Here is a 16170-nt window from a genome sequence, read left to right on the forward strand (position 1 = left end):
CTTCTGCCAGTATCCGTCTCCTACCTTCGAAAACTTTACAGAAGCTCTTCTGCGAAACTTGCACAACTAGCACTCCTGAAAGAAAGGATATTGCGGAGACATGGCTTAGCCACAGCCTGGGGGATGTTTCCAAAATGAGATTTTCACTCTGCAGCGGAGTGTGCGCTGATATGAAACTTCCTGGCAGATTAAAACTGTGTGCCCGACCGAGACTCGAACTCGGGACCTTTGGCTTTCGCGGGCAAGTGCTCTACCAACTGAGCTACCGAAGCACGGCTCACGTCCGGTACTCACAGCTTCACTTCTGCCAGTATCCGTCTCCTACCTTCCAAACTTTACAGACGCTCTTCTGCGAAACTTGCAGAACTAGCACTCCTGAAAGAAAGGATATTGCGGAGACATGGCTTAGCCACAGCCTGGTTCTGGAAACATCCCCCAGGCTGTGGCTAAGCCATGTCTCCGCAATATCCTTTCTTTCAGGAGTGCTAGTTCTGCAAGTTTCGCAGAAGAGCTTCTGTAAAGTTTGGAAGGTAGGAGACGGATACTGGCAGAAGTGAAGCTGTGAGTACCGGACGTGAGTCGTGCTTCGGTATCTCAGTTGGTAGAGCACTTGCCCGCGAAAGGCAAAGGTCCCGAGTTCGAGTCTCGGTCGGGCACACAGTTTTAATCTGCCAGGAAGTTTCATATCAGCGCACACTCCGCTGCAGAGTGAAAATCTCATTCTGGAAACATCCCCCAGGCTGTGGCTAAGCCATGTCTCCGCAATATCCTTTCTTTCAGGAGTGCTAGTTGTGCAAGTTTCGCAGAAGAGCTTCTGTAAAGTTTGGAAGGTAGGAGACGGATACTGGCAGAAGTGAAGCTGTGAGTAGCGGACGTGAGTCGTGCTTCGGTAGCTCAGTTGGTAGAGCACTTGCCCGCGAAAGGCAAAGGTCCCGAGTTCGAGTCTCGGTCGGGCACACAGTTTTAATCTGCCAGGAAGTTCCTACCGTGGAAACCTGGAAGATTTCTTTGAAGTGACAGAGGCAGCCCTTGAATGAATCGACAAATTACACATTAATTTATATACTTATTTTCTAAATTATAAATTATGAAATTAATATATTTTTGTAAAATTTTGTAAACTATGTAATCCACAGTTGCTAGCCGCTGTTCATATGTAATGCCACACGCTAAATAAATAAATAATAATACATTTGCAACATTCTAGCAACATTTGAACATCAATATCAACCGTTGCAACACAAAGCTTCACAATGACAGATTTAAATGAAATTCAGAATCAAATGCGTCGGTTCGTAATTGCAAAAGCAGGTACACTTGTTACTTCTCGCTTATATTGCCATCGGCCACGAATGGAAAATAGTAGTTTGAGTAAACCGTTCGTATTTTTTGGCGTAGAACCCGAATGTGCAATAAAAATGGAGTTCCCATTTGAAAATACAAAGATGACCCCATCCGGGCGGGAGGAATGGTTAGGTGGTGGCCAGCTGTAGCACAGACGGATGTCCTCTTTAGACCGTGCGACTGCTACGGTCGCAGGTTCGAATCCTGCCTCGGGCATTGATGTGTGTGATGTCCTTAGGTTAGTTAGGTTTAACTAGTTCTAAGTTCTAGGCGACTAATAACCACAGCAGTTTAGTCCCATAGTGCTCAGAGCCATTTTTTGTCCTCTTTAGTGTTGTCAACTCTTCGCCTAGAACATTTTCTTTCGTACGAAGCGTCGTTTTCGAGACATTTAGTTGTCACCAGTTAAAACAAAGACCATGTCCTCCGCGGGCCGCTGTACAGTGCTTGGCGGAGCGACCATCGTGCCACAATTATCGAGTTACTTTCCTATTCAATTCGTGTACTGAATGAGGGAGAAACGACTGTCCACATGACTCCGCACGCGTCATTGTCTTTCTCATCTTATTCTTTAGGTCTCTAAGTGAGATAATCGTTGGCAGCACAATGATCGCACAGCCTTCATCGAATACACGGTTTCACGAGAAACGGTTCGTCTTTTTCCAGGGATTGCCGCACACTTCCATACCGTTGTCTAGCACAAAAAAGGAAAAAAAAACCACCACGTGCGAACGGAATATCTGAACAGACACGTGTTTGTACTGAAGGCTTCTAGAGAAGTAGCTGTATAAGTAAAACTTCAAAAATATGTTAATTACTGTTAAGACAAGTCCTGTATACATATCCTGTAAACTGACTCGTTCCCCATCATTTTTATAACACAATCGTTCACATGATCTACCAAAGCGATGAATATGTAACTAACTAATTGAACATATCAGTAAGTCGCGACTTAATAGACTTACAAGGGATGACAATCGGTGCAAGTCGCACGGGTCATTTCATACCGGCGAGTAGACAAGAATTGGGGATTCCGAGGTGAAAGAATGTTTAGATTGGATTTCCAGTATCATAAAAATGTTTCGAATTGCGTAAGTCGTCGCATGGGACTACTGTAAGTGTTTCATGAACGGCACCACGCCACCTCAGCAGAACAGTGTGAAATTGTACTACGAGTCTATTACGGGTCTGATCACCGCCATCTTAAATGTGGGGCTCAGGAACCCACTTCTGACAGGACTGTGAAGAGACTTATGCACGACATAGGCTTCACCAGTGGAGGAGCGACTCGATATCAATATTACATCAAGTCCTTTCTTCCGACTTTTGACCACTCGTATAGAACGCATGGCCATACGTCACGAAAGGCAGCGATTTTATACTGAAGTGACAAAATCTTAGAACCGAGGAAATTTCATCCACGAATCTGTTCTAAATCTAGGTGTACAAACTGGGTGGCTACTCACACAGGTCTAGTGTGGGCTGTAATTAACAAACGGCAGTGAAGCGTGATAGATATTCTGATGCATTAATGCAGAACCGTTACTCTGGAAAAGAATTAATTCCAATTTTGGCCACCAGGTGCAAATCTGTCGCAGTGAATACAAGGAAGACTAATATAAAACTGATGCATGAGACTGGGATGTGGGCAGAAAGAGTAAAACAAGTGAGAAAGTGGTAATGTTGATTTCATTAGTAACTGCTGCTTACACCATTTGTTCAATATAACCACTAGAGACGCCAACGAGATGCTGTTCAAATGGCTCTGAGTATTATGGGACTTAACATCTGAGGTCATCAGTCCCCTATAATTTAGAACTACTTAAACCTAACTAAGCTGAGGACATCACACACATCCATGCCCGAAGCAGGATTCGAATCTGCGACCGTAGCGGTCGTGCGATTCCAGACTGAAGCGCCTAGAACCGCTTGGCCACAATGGCCGGCCGAGATTCTGTACAGCGCAAGATTTGCACATGGCGTCCAAAATTGGACTAATTTTTTCAGCTTAAATCGGTTCCGCGTTAATGCATTAGCATATCTACCCAGTATCGCTGCCATACGATAAAAGCAGCCCACACTGGACCTCCACGAGTAACTGCACTTTAATTATAACCACCCAATAGCTACTTAACAAACCACTTCCACAAGTTATGGTTTCTTCTTGTTCCAATCCAGTGAGGAGTCTAACCCTTCTCTTCTCGGTCCTTATGTCAGCGATACGTAGAATGTTGGGAAATATCTCAAGATCCTTCACTTAACACTAGCTCTTGAAATTTTGTACGTAGTCTTTCACGGGATAACTGGGCCTACACTATCTGATCAAAAGCGTCCGGACACCTTTTCGGGGACATTAATGTAAGGTGTGTCCACCCTACGCTTTTATGAAGCATGAACTCTTCTGGGGACACTTTCAATATGGTGTCTGTAGAAGAATGATAGAGCTAAAACAAGACAAGTTAGTGATTAAATTAGATTATACAGGCATCAAAAAAGTTTTGCATCACCTCGGCTCCGAGAGTTCCGGAACCTGTACAGAAAATTGGGATAGACGTCAACATAAACATCATTTCCGCCCTTTTTAGTGCTCATCAAAACCACACCATCATACAGCGAGATCTTCAGAGGTGGTGGCCCAGACTGTTGTACACACAGGCACCTCTAATACCCATTAGCACGTCGTCTTGCATTCATGCATCCCTGTATTCGTCGTGGCATACTATTCACAAGTTCATCAAGGCACTGTTGGACTAGATAGTCCCACTCCTCAACAGCGATTCGGCGTAGATCCCTCAGAGTGGTTGCTGGATCACGTAATCGATAAACAGCCCTTTTAAATCAATCTCAGTCATGCTCGATAGGGTTCATTACTGGAGTACGAGCTGGCCACTCTGGTCGAGCAATGTCGTTCTCATGAAAGAAGTCATTCGTTGGATATGCACGAGGGGCCGAGAATTGTCGTCCATGAAGGCGAATGCCTTGCCAATATGCTGCCCGTATGGTTGCACTATCGGTCGGAGGATGGCATTCACGTATCTTAAAACCGTTACAGCGCCTTCCATGACCACCGCGGCATACATCGGTCCCACATAATGCCACGCCAAAACAGCAGGGCACCTCCACCTTGCTGCACTCACTGCAGTGTCTAAGGCGTTCAGCCTGACCGGGTTGCCTCCAAACACGTCTCCGACGATTGCCTGGGTGAAGGCATATGCGACACTCATCGGTGAAGAAAACGTGATGCTAATCCTGAGGGATCCATTCGTCATGTTGTTGGACCCATCTGTACTGTGCTGTGTGGTGTCGTGGTTGCAAAGATGGACCTCGCCATGGACGTCGGGAGTGAAGCTGCTCATCATGCAGCCTAGTGTGCACAGTTTGAGTCGTATCACGACGTCCTGTGGCTGCACAAAAATCATTATTCAACACGGCGTTGCTATTAGGGTTCCTCCGAACCATAATCCGTATGTAGCGGACATCCACTGCAGTAGTAGCCGTTGGGCGGCCTGAGCGAGGCATGTCATAGACAGTTCCTGTCTCTCTGTATCTCCTCCATGTCCGAACAACATCGCTTTGGTTCACTCCGAGACGCCTGGACACTTCCCTTGTTGAGAGCCTTTCCTGGTGCAAAGTAACAATGCGGCCGCGACCGAACCGCGGTATTAACCGTCTACAGACAACACGAACCGTGTATCTCCTTCCTGGTGGAATGACTGGAAGTGATCGGCTGTCGGACCCCATCCGTCTAATAGGCGCTGCTCATGCATGGTTGTTTACGTCTTTGGCCGGGTTTAGTGACATCGCTGAACAGTCAAAGGAACTGCGTCTGTGGTACAATATCCACAGTAACTTCTATCTTCAGGAGTTCTGAGAACCAGGATGATGCAAAACTTTTTTGAAGTGTGTATGTATATTATAGTTTTAGTTCCAATGGATCCATAGTAAGGAGATCCTACAGGATGTAGAACATGTAAGAAAAATGAGAACACAGAATAAATTTTTACAAATAAAAGCGGAATGCTCGTCATAGATGCGGAGTAAGGCAAAAATATCTCGAACATATTTTTGGTGAAAAGGTAATAAATAGCTTATCATAAAATTAATAAATGTTTTGTGTGGTGAGATGTATTTGATAATTCTTACGCTAGGAGAGCCACGCATCTTCAGACAGAAAAATCATTTTACCTTATTTACATACAAGGATCGCATTACTACACCGAATTGGTATAGACGCCACATTGCACTAATACTCGCATTGATGTTGGAGGCTGGGATCTGAAGCGAAGTCGACGCTATAGCTCATCTCAAAGGTGTTCGACTGCGTTCAGGCTCGGAACTCTGGGCAGAACGGTCGATTTCAGAAATGTTGCTGTCCACAAACCGCTGCCTTGCACTGCTGCCCTACGATAGGGAGCATTGTCATGCTGATAAAAACGATCATCGCTCTCGAACTGTTCATCTACTGCACTCAGTACACAACGGTATAAAGTGCGTTCGTATCCTTCCGCACATAGCGTCTTCTTACGCGCAATAAGGGGACGGCAACCTAAAAACGAAAAACGCACCTGTACAATAACACCAGCTCCTCCCTATTACACTACTGGTATTATACATGACGGCCATTAATGTTCGCCAGGCAGTCGACAAACCCAATCCCATCCGTTGGACTTCCATGATGTATAGCGTGGTTCATCAGTCCAAACCACTCATTCACAGCCATTCACTGTTCAGTAGCTCATGCGGGTCTGCTCGTCCGTTGTACCCCATTCTTTACAACTCCCTACGCACAATCTATGTGCTAGCTGGACTGCATGCAACGCTTTCGAACTCACGAATGGTTTCTTCAGCTGATTTCGTGCCATGTTTTACAACCATTTGCTCGACGGTGCCTGCCCGACAGTACCGTGTGGTCTGCTTGGTCTTGGTTCGTTCACAGGCCCAACACCAGCAGTGGAGTTGGACAGCTTTGGAAGTGTTGAAATGTCCCAGATGCATTTGTCACTCAGGTGACATCCAATTACTAGTCTTCGTGGCTGAGCTCTCCTGACGTCCATTCCGCAGCAACTGCTTCGCTACTGACAACACGACACTTCCCTCCCCTTTCCCCTCCCCTGTAAAATTGGCTAGTCCGCCTCTCGTGACATTTAATGGTCAATTCTGTATTATATACCCCGCGCCCGACTCCCGGGTTCGATTCCCGGCGGGGTTAGGAATTTTCCATGCCTCGAGATGACTGGGCATTGTTGTGTCATCTTCACCATCATAATTCATCCCCACTACCATCGGAGGAAGGCAATGGCAAACCATCTCCGCTAAGAGGGCGGTGCGGGTCTCCCGCAACGTCCCCTACACTCCTCTGAGTATGGGACCTCATCATCATCATACCATTATATACTTGTGCTCGGGTAGTTTTTATAGTTTATGGTCAAGCATCTTCCAGTACATGTCTTTGAACATCTCCATGACACCATCCCGTGAGAATACAATTCATACTCAGTGTAGTGGCAGCTGTGTAAATACATGTTGATGAACGAAGAACCGCAACAGTTGTTAAATATACTTCATTGAAACCAATATTGGCTATATACCACAAATAATGTAGTAAATAATAGGTAAGAGTACTCACTGTCAGTTCATATAAAGGCCGGCCGGAGTGGCCGCGCGGTTCTAGGCGCTTCAGTCTGGAACCGCGCGGCTGCTACGGCGCAGGTTCGAATCCTGCCTCGGGCATGGATGTGTGTGATGTCCTCAGGTTAGTTAGGTATAAGTAGTTCTAAGTTCTAGGGGACTGATGACCTCAGAAGTTAAGTCCCATAGTGCTCAGAGCCATTTGAACCATTTTTTGAGTTCATATAAAGTCCAGACCGGAGTTAATTGGACGATCCAACATTGTTAGACAAATCAATATTAAAGAAAACCATCGAAGGAATATTAGTCAGGCAGAATGATGGAATCGACTAACCCAGATAGCAAGGGATCCTACAAAAAAAAAACGTTGAGAGAACTGACAGGGTGAAAAATTCAAAGTTTGAAAATGTGGAATTAAAATGACTTAAACAAAAGTTTGACCATTCTTGCCGCCCTTCTTTTTATACCTGCAGCATTCTCTACTAGTCTATCTGCTATTACTTCCACAAGCTTGAAAAATATTCTAACAATAACAGAGGATGAAGTGATTTTTAAGCAGTCTCCTTTGTAGACTGAGTTCATATTCCTAATAACGTGCAAACGAATCGATGTTCGTCAACTGCCTAATGTAAGACTGAGCCTATGTAATCTTTCTGATTCCTACAGTTCGTTGCACGCAGATGCTTCTTCGAGTCGTCTGATTGTTTTATGGCTAATTGATATTTTCATCACTGGATACTACATCGTATTGAGAAGTGCATATTTTCACATTTCTGAACAATTAAATCAAATTGTCATTGTTTGCACAGTTTTGAAATCGTGTGAAGATCTGACTGGATATTTGAACAATTTATCAGGTTGTATCTCATCATAAAAAACTGCATCATCGGCAGAAAAGAGACAGGCTATTATTGATATTGTCTGCCAGATCAGTAATATACTACATGAAGAGCGAAGTTCTGAAAGCACTTGCCTGGAAAGCACCTACAGTTACTTCTGTTGATGACTTGTCCTCTTTGATGACATGCTGCGTCTTTCCTACTATTTATTTTATTTATTTATTTAATCGTATGGTGATTTTATATAATATACAGTTGATATAAGGCAAATGATTTTATACGATATACATACCTGTATGATATTAGACAAGATTAATCCTTAAAGTCCTTGTTTTTAAACCAGTTAATTAAGCTGTGTGTGAGAGTGAACAAGTCATCGGGAATTCCAGGGTCTGAATGAAGTGGACAGCGTTGGACTAAATGTTCAGTTGTCTGCTCTTCTTGATTACATTCACACATTGGTGAACTGATCCAGCCCCATTTGTACCTGAAGTAGCTACAACAACCATGTCCAGTCCTTAACCTGTTGAGGCAGCACCAAAGGTTCCACGGTAGGTCAAAACCTTTTGGCTTCTTTGTGGGATCAAGGTAATGGGCTCTTGTTCCCGATGTTTTTGTTCACCATTCATGTAGGGCAACTTGTTTTAAACAGTAGTTTTACTGACAACATGACTCGTGCATGTGATGTGATTTATATGTATTTGACGATACTGGTGCTGATTCCGCATTTAACAGTTGACTATGCCACTATGGCTACAGTGCATTAGGACTTTGTTTCTATGAGACAGATCTGGTGATGGTCATTAAAGACCGAAACCGGTATTCTGTTAAACAGAAAAGATTGTGACCATAGACGTAAATTAAAGGAAACTTCCAACTTTCATTTAGATCAAAACCATCCGCGATGAGTTGTCCTGCAGTAACACTTGCTGGTCTTCTGGATCTTAATCGTTGCTGTGGCGGATGACAGAATTCCTGGTGCAGTGGTAGAGAGGATGATGCAGAGATTTTCTTGGCCTCCCGCAGCAGAGCTTGTTTCCGCCTTAAGTGAGGTGGAAGGATGTGACTCGGTACAGGTAACCAGTGGCATGGGGTTGATTTGATGGAACAAAAATATCTCGGAATCACTCTAGATAGAACCCTGAGCTACAAAGACACATCACCAAGGTTTCTCATAAAGCTGCTGCAAGCAACAACATACTACATAGGCTCAGTGGTACCACCTGGGGAACCCCTGCTGACTGTCTGCATCTAACTGACATCAGTCTTGTGTACTCTGCTGCCGCGTACTGTGCACCCGTCTGTTCCTTCCTACAAATGAATCCTCAGTCACCTCACTGTAAATTGTAACAAAGCAATGAACCGTTTCTGAGAGCTAAAGCTTGACTGTTGGTGTGTTCCAGTGGCATCACATTCGGCAGCCAGAAGAGAAACTTTGACGAGATCGACAGGAGCGGCTTCAACAGCTTCATCAAGAAGAACTTCGACGAAATCGACCGTTCGGGCTTTGACCGTTTCGTGAAGAAGAACTTCGACGAGATCGATCGGTCTGGCTTCAGCGGCTTCGTGAAGAGGAACGCGCCGATGCTGGCACGCCACTATGACCAGGGCGACCACTGAGGAGCCCCACCCCTGCACCAGACCCGCACCCGCTCGCTGCTCTCCGTGTTATGTTGTAGAAACAATGCTCCTCTGCCGTACTGTTCCCTCAGTCACAGGAATATTTTCACGTCTTCTTAAGACTATTGTGTAGAAAAGCATAGAATTAAAGTGTTGGTGTTTTTAATTATTATGTACATACTCGTGTGTAATTATTAAATGTCCTGACGCAACCTACCTGTAAACGTATACGAATAAAAGCATCCATTAGAAAAGGCCATCTTATGCTGGTGCACATTTTGAATCACTCAACTGAGCCAGATTTCCTGTACTGCCAAATGCCTCCTAGTCAGATAAATAAATATCACCGAAACCAATATAATACTTTCATATTTTCTGGACCATTTCCTTTACAACACCTACCAGCTATTGTGTAAATCTAGCGTTCTTCTTAACAGTGACAAGTATTATTGAGTATGTAAACAAATGTACACCAGTTCTCACGTTGTAGGAATGTTTTTAAAAATGTGATCAAGTAGATTGGATTAAGGACTAGTCCATAGGACTAAAGGTTCCTACGTCCATCTCAACTGGTTCACCTGCTCATACAGATGATGTAATTTCTAACTACTAAAAACTACACATTACTCAGAACAACAGCTAACATTGAAAGTAAATTTCATTATCCTGTCCATGAGTTTACAGCCTGCAGCCTTTAATAGTTTTTTTAGTAAGTTTATGGTAAGATCTTATGGGACCAAACTGCTTAGGTCATCGGTCCCTAAGCTTACACACTACTTAACCTAACTTAAACTAACTTACGCTATGGACAACACATACACCCATGCCCAGTCACTGAATAACAATTATAGATTGCTAAGCGGGAAACAAATATGGACAGTCGCCTCTAAACATAGCACCCAACGTGGTGAGTGAAAGTCTGCTACACTCTGTATCGAATGTATTATTGTTGATACAAAGATAGCTGTTCAATGATGATATTAACTGAATACCTGATAGATGCGTTGGAACATAAATTGGTCTTCATTACCACAGGCTCTGAAATTTACATGCACTCAGGTCTGGGCTGTGATGCTGCGAACGCTATTCGCGTATTTCTCCAAACTGTTTGAACCCTGACGGGCTAGAATATTACTGACGGCTCCACTGCCATGGGCGAATTCCTGGGATACCGAATTTCAGCCCAAGTGAAAGAATATTGGCAATAGGATCTTATTCATCGTGATGAACTATTCATATGTTTCTCCAAACTAACAGAGTAGAATATAGTGGTAGAACCCACTGCCATAGGTGAGTTCCTGAGACATCGGGTTCCGGCACTGGTGAAAGAATATTGGGAGCAGTATCTTATACATCAAGATGTTCATGGTCCAGACAGGCCACTATATTATGGGAATAATCATTGCCATTGGAGAATTCCCCGCACGTCGGATTCTAGTCCAGGTGAAACAATATTGAAAGTAGGATCTTATTCATCATGAAAAACTACTTATATGTTTCTCCAAACTTTTTTGCGACCTGACTGGCTAGGATATCAAGAGAGACCACACTGCTATGGGCGATTCTATCCCAGATTCAAGAGTATTGGGAATCGTATCTTACTCATAAAGATAAACTATTCATATCTTCTTCCAAATTCTTGGAAGCCACGGTAGGCTAGAATGATTTGCTCCACAGCCAAGGACACATTCCTGAGACGTCGTATTCCAGCCTAGGTAAAAGCAATATTTGGAGTAGGATCTTATTTTCCATTATGCAATATGCATCTGTTTCTCCAAACTCTTTGTCTCCTGACAGATTAGGATATCAAGGGAGGCACTACTGTCACCGCCGGCCGGTGTGGCCGAGCGGTTCTAGGCCCTACAGTCCTTTAATACCTACTGAGAATTTTTCTTTTGTTTCCTTTACTGCTTGCTCAATATACGGATTTAGAGAGTCGGATCTTACTCATAATGGTGAACTATTTATGTGTTTCTCCAAATCATTAGAGGCCATAACAGGCTAGGATAGGAGGCCCCACTGCCATGAACAAATTCCTGATACGTTGGATCCGACCCATAAGACAGACTATTGGGTGTAGGATCTTCTTCATTACAATGAACAGTCCCTCTTTTTCTCCAAAGTATTTGGGCCCTGACAAGTTAGTATATCATGGGAGGCCCCACTGCTATTGTCGAATTCCTCAGACATCAGCTTCCAGCCCAGATGAAAGAATATTGACAGCAGGATCGCATCTATTCACATGTTTCCCCACGTCTTTGGCCTCGATAGCCTAGAATATCATGGGCGGCCCCACTCCCACGGGAGAATTACAAGGACGATGAGTTCTGGCCCCGGTGAAAGAATGTAGGGAACAGGTTTAGGTACCCTGTGGGCGCTCACTGCCACTCTCAAATTGCTGGAACATCAGTTTCTGCTGTACGCGAAAGACTACTAGGAACAGCATCTTATTCATTGTTTTGAACTATTGATATGTTTCTCTGAACTCTTTTGACTTGGTAAGACAGAGTATCATAGGTGTCCTTACTGCCACAATTGAATTCCTGGGATCTTTGATTCTGTCCCAGGTGAAAGAATGTAGGGAGCAGTATCTTACTCAGCATGAACAACTATTCGTATATTTCTACAAATTTTATAGGGTATCTTATTCACCATGAAGAATTATTAGTATATTTCTTCAAATTTTATGGGGCTTAACAGGCTAGGATATCATGGGTGTGCCACTGCCTTGGGCAAATTTCTGGGATTTCATATTCTGGACTAGATAAAAGACTATTTTGGAATAGGGTCTTATTCATCATGATGAGCTATTCATATCTTTCGCCAAACTCTCTGGGTACAGACAGGCTAGGATATCGTGATAGGCCATGGCCATGACCGAGTTCCTGGCACTTGGAGTCTAGATCAGGAGTAAGACTAATAGGGGTAATATTTTATTCATCATGATGAAATAATATGTTTCTCCAAATTCTGGGGCTAGGATGGGTGGCCGCACTACCATGGGTAAATTATTTTAATGTTGGAATCTGACACAGGTGAAAGAATATTGGGAGTAGGATCTTATTCATCATGATGCATTATTCATATTTTTCTCCAAATTCTTTTGGGCCGAAAAGGCTATGTTATCATGGGAGGTCCCACTGCCATGAGGGAATGCCCGGGATGTCAGATTCTGTCCCAGGAGAAAGAATGTTAGCAGCAGAATCTTATTCAGCACAATGCTCTTGGGATCAGGTTACATGGCTGATTAACTTTGGAAATCTTATAGAATAGTCTCGACACATTTACCATTTTAACTTTTATTATAACTAATTTCGGAAGTTTGTGATATTTGAGAATCAAATGTGAAGTCTCGAACCCAGCTATGTCTCAAATAAACGATATAATAGTGACATCTGAGAGACATTTTATATAATAGTTGCAACTTTTGGATTATTGGGTTAAGGGATGATTAATTTTGTTTACGACAGTTAGCTGTATAGCTCTGGAATCCCTAGATAGGTTAGTGGAGCTGAAAGAGGGGTAAACGAGATGTAATTGGGCTATCACTCGCAACTATAATTATAAATAGGTCATTTTGTTACAAATGGAAGATCTTCAGGTGAAGATTTTATTGTAAACAAGAAAAATTACAACAATATCAAGGATTTTGAAGGACAGGAAGACATATAATAAAAATTTCTTTTAAAAACAATCGAAAGATTTTCTATGGAAATGATTCAATTTCATTTGTACTCCCTAACACAGTACTCGTTACGGCCTGTGCTATGGTAAGTGAGTGGGATTCACCTTTTGAGAAAGGATTTTCGCATAGATATCGACCGCGTGTACCTGAATGGTGGCAAATCAGACTTCCACCCACTCTGTCATAACAATGATACGTCAAATAAGTTCGACATGCAATCACACGTCAGGACGGATCCAAAGCAAACCAGAAGATGCTACCAATGTGACAATAATACGGTCGCCAGCCTAATTAGGCATTAACTAAGTTTCTTCCCTGTACAAGTTGGTATATATTCATGCAAAACAACAAGTTGTAGCACTGCATAATATAGGAGAATTTTAGAACCAGAAAATCTATTGAACTGATAGTTTCACGTTCTGTACTGATATGAAAAATCATGAATACATAACGCTACACTATAATGTTTACTACAAAACTTTATACTGTCTATTAATCTGATTAAAATCGGGCATAGGTTACCCTAGAAATTGTACTTTCATGCCACACAGAAAATGTCAATTTTGATAAAGATAAAACACTGATAAATTTTGACTTTTATATTGACTTTAACTTTTGCTGGTCAAACCAATTTAGAACACTTCAGAATTCAAATGAATGAAGGGGGGACCCTGAAACTGTTATGACCGCTGCATTTAAAAAATGATTACTGAATTTATTATTCATTCAAGATTTCCAGTATAAAGGGTGTTACAAAAAGGTACGGCCAAACTTTCAGGAGACATTCCTCACACACAAAATAAGAAAATATGTTATGTGTGCATATGTCCGGAAATGCTTACTTTCCATGTTAGAGCTCATTTCATTACTTCTCTTCAAATCACATTAATCATGGAATGGAAACACACAGCAATAGAACATACCAGCGTGACTTCAAACGCTTTGTTACAGGAAATGTTCAAAATGTCCTCCGTTAGCGAGGATACATGCATCCACCCTCCGTCGCATGGAATCCCTGATGCGCTGATGCAGCCATGGAGAATGGCGTATTGTATCACAGCCGTCCACAATACGAGCACGAAGAGTCTCTACATTTGGTACCGGGGTTGCGTAGACAAGAGCTTTCAAATGCCCCCATAAATGAAAGTCAAGAGGGTTGAGGTCAGGAGTGCGTGGAGGCCATGGAATTGGTACGCCTCCACCAATCCATCGGTCACCGAATCTGTTGTTGAGAAGCGTACGAACACTTCGACTGAAATGTGCAGCAGCTCCATCGCGCATGAACCACATGTTGTGTCGTACTTGTAAAGGCACATGTTCTAGCAGCACAGGTAGAGTATCCCACATGAAATCATGATAACGTGTTTCATTGAGCGTAGGTGGACGAAACTAAAATGAGCTCTAACATGGAAATTAAGCGTTTCCGGACACATGTCCACGTAACATCTTTTCTTTATTTGTGTGTGAGGAATGTTTCCTGAAAGTTTGGCCGTAACTTTTTGTAACACCCTGTATAATTTACTACTCTTTTCATCTTATTTACTGCTCATTTAAATGCCTTTAAATCTGTCTCGAAATAATAAACTTCATTACTGTATCAATACTAAAGTTATCTTTCGACTTCGTAAGACCTTCGCTATTCATTTACTGCCTCATTAACAAAACATTTCTTTAAACACCGTTCTAATATAGCTATTCTGCAAATAATTATTATTAACACAATTTTTAATTTTCATTTCGGGACACTCGGATTGCACAACGTTTGGAAAGGGCCCTGTATAGATTAGTTGTGAGGATAATTAAATGATGGAAAAGTTCTGGTAAAATTTAGGTTATTATCGGACCAAACAAACACAGTTCACTTTCTGATCCATACGAATACAGTACTAAAAGTTTCAACCTGCTAGTATCGATGCGGCGGTTGGCGGGCGGCAAGATGGCGAGGCACAGAGCACACACACAACCACAGATATGGCTCTTGATGTATCGGCACTTTAATTCTTCTTAGCGTCGCAATACTTTTCCATTTACTGCCTATGGAATTTTGCCATGCTGTGTGGGCGTTGGAACGGCATACCCGAGGCTCAGTGAAGCTATGTCTTCCAGGAGAGCCTCCTCGCTCCAGAAGGTGTTGCTCAAACCAGTGCCAAACTCCAACCACTATTTTGCCCGTTGTGCAGTGCAGTGCCCGTTCGCAGTTTCCCGTGCTCGCCTGCCATCCACCTTTTACCGCTCCCTTACAGACAGGGCATTCACCCGAGGTTTTGCATTCTACATATCCTAACACATTGCCTACGTATGGACCAGACGCACAGTTAAAATTTTAAACATCTTACAACAGTTTCAACGTTTGTTACGTTTCAATTATATTACAATATTACTTGACATTTGACGTAAACATTAATATTCACATTGAAACTTATTTACAGTTTTCTTAACATAATGACATGAAACAAAAAGAAATGAAATCAGAACATCAATTACACAAGTTTATCGTAAAATCAGATGAAAAGCATTACTTAAATGTACAATAGTACAGAGTCGTTGTTGTTACACATTCATCGGCTCGCTCACATTCTGATGAGTTAGACCTCAATTAGAAGATACAGAAGTTGATAAAAATCATCATGTCCAGCTACAGGAGGACTTGGGAGATTTTAATCCGAAATTTGTAGAATGACTAAATAAGGATCTGGAACTTCAAATTGATATCAGACAAAGGTCCACAACATTTTTATCCATAAAATTGATTTACACACGGTGTTCCGTAAATTCCAACATGAAGGAGGACCTTCAACATATTAACGAGTCAAGTAATCATGCTGATTAATTCTACAATGTGTAATACATTAATTACGACCAGCGTTATCTACTAAATCTGATAATTATCGAAATAACTCTTAGATTACTTTACATATGTGTCGTTAGGAGTGTGATGCCGCTTTGACATATGTGTAGCAATATTTAGGTAACATACAGGGTGTTTCAAAAATGACCGGTATATCTGAAACGGAATTAAAAATTAAACGAGCAGCGATAGAAATACACCGTTTG

General features: G+C 42.5%; 1 protein-coding gene across 1 annotated transcript in view; it reads left to right on the top strand.

Moving 5' to 3' along the window:
* The window catches only part of LOC126355637 (orcokinin peptides-like), an 86453-nt gene extending 77022 nt beyond the window's left edge, over window positions 1-9431 (top strand). The window contains exon 3 of the mRNA XM_050006002.1: window positions 9215-9431. Within this exon, the coding sequence (XP_049861959.1) occupies window positions 9215-9431 (217 nt within the window). The remainder of the gene's footprint in view (window positions 1-9214) is intronic.
* The last annotated feature ends 6739 nt before the right edge of the window (window positions 9432-16170 follow it).

Source organism: Schistocerca gregaria, chromosome 3 (genome assembly GCF_023897955.1).
Source record: "Schistocerca gregaria isolate iqSchGreg1 chromosome 3, iqSchGreg1.2, whole genome shotgun sequence".
Taxonomy (NCBI): Eukaryota; Metazoa; Arthropoda; class Insecta; order Orthoptera; family Acrididae; genus Schistocerca; species Schistocerca gregaria.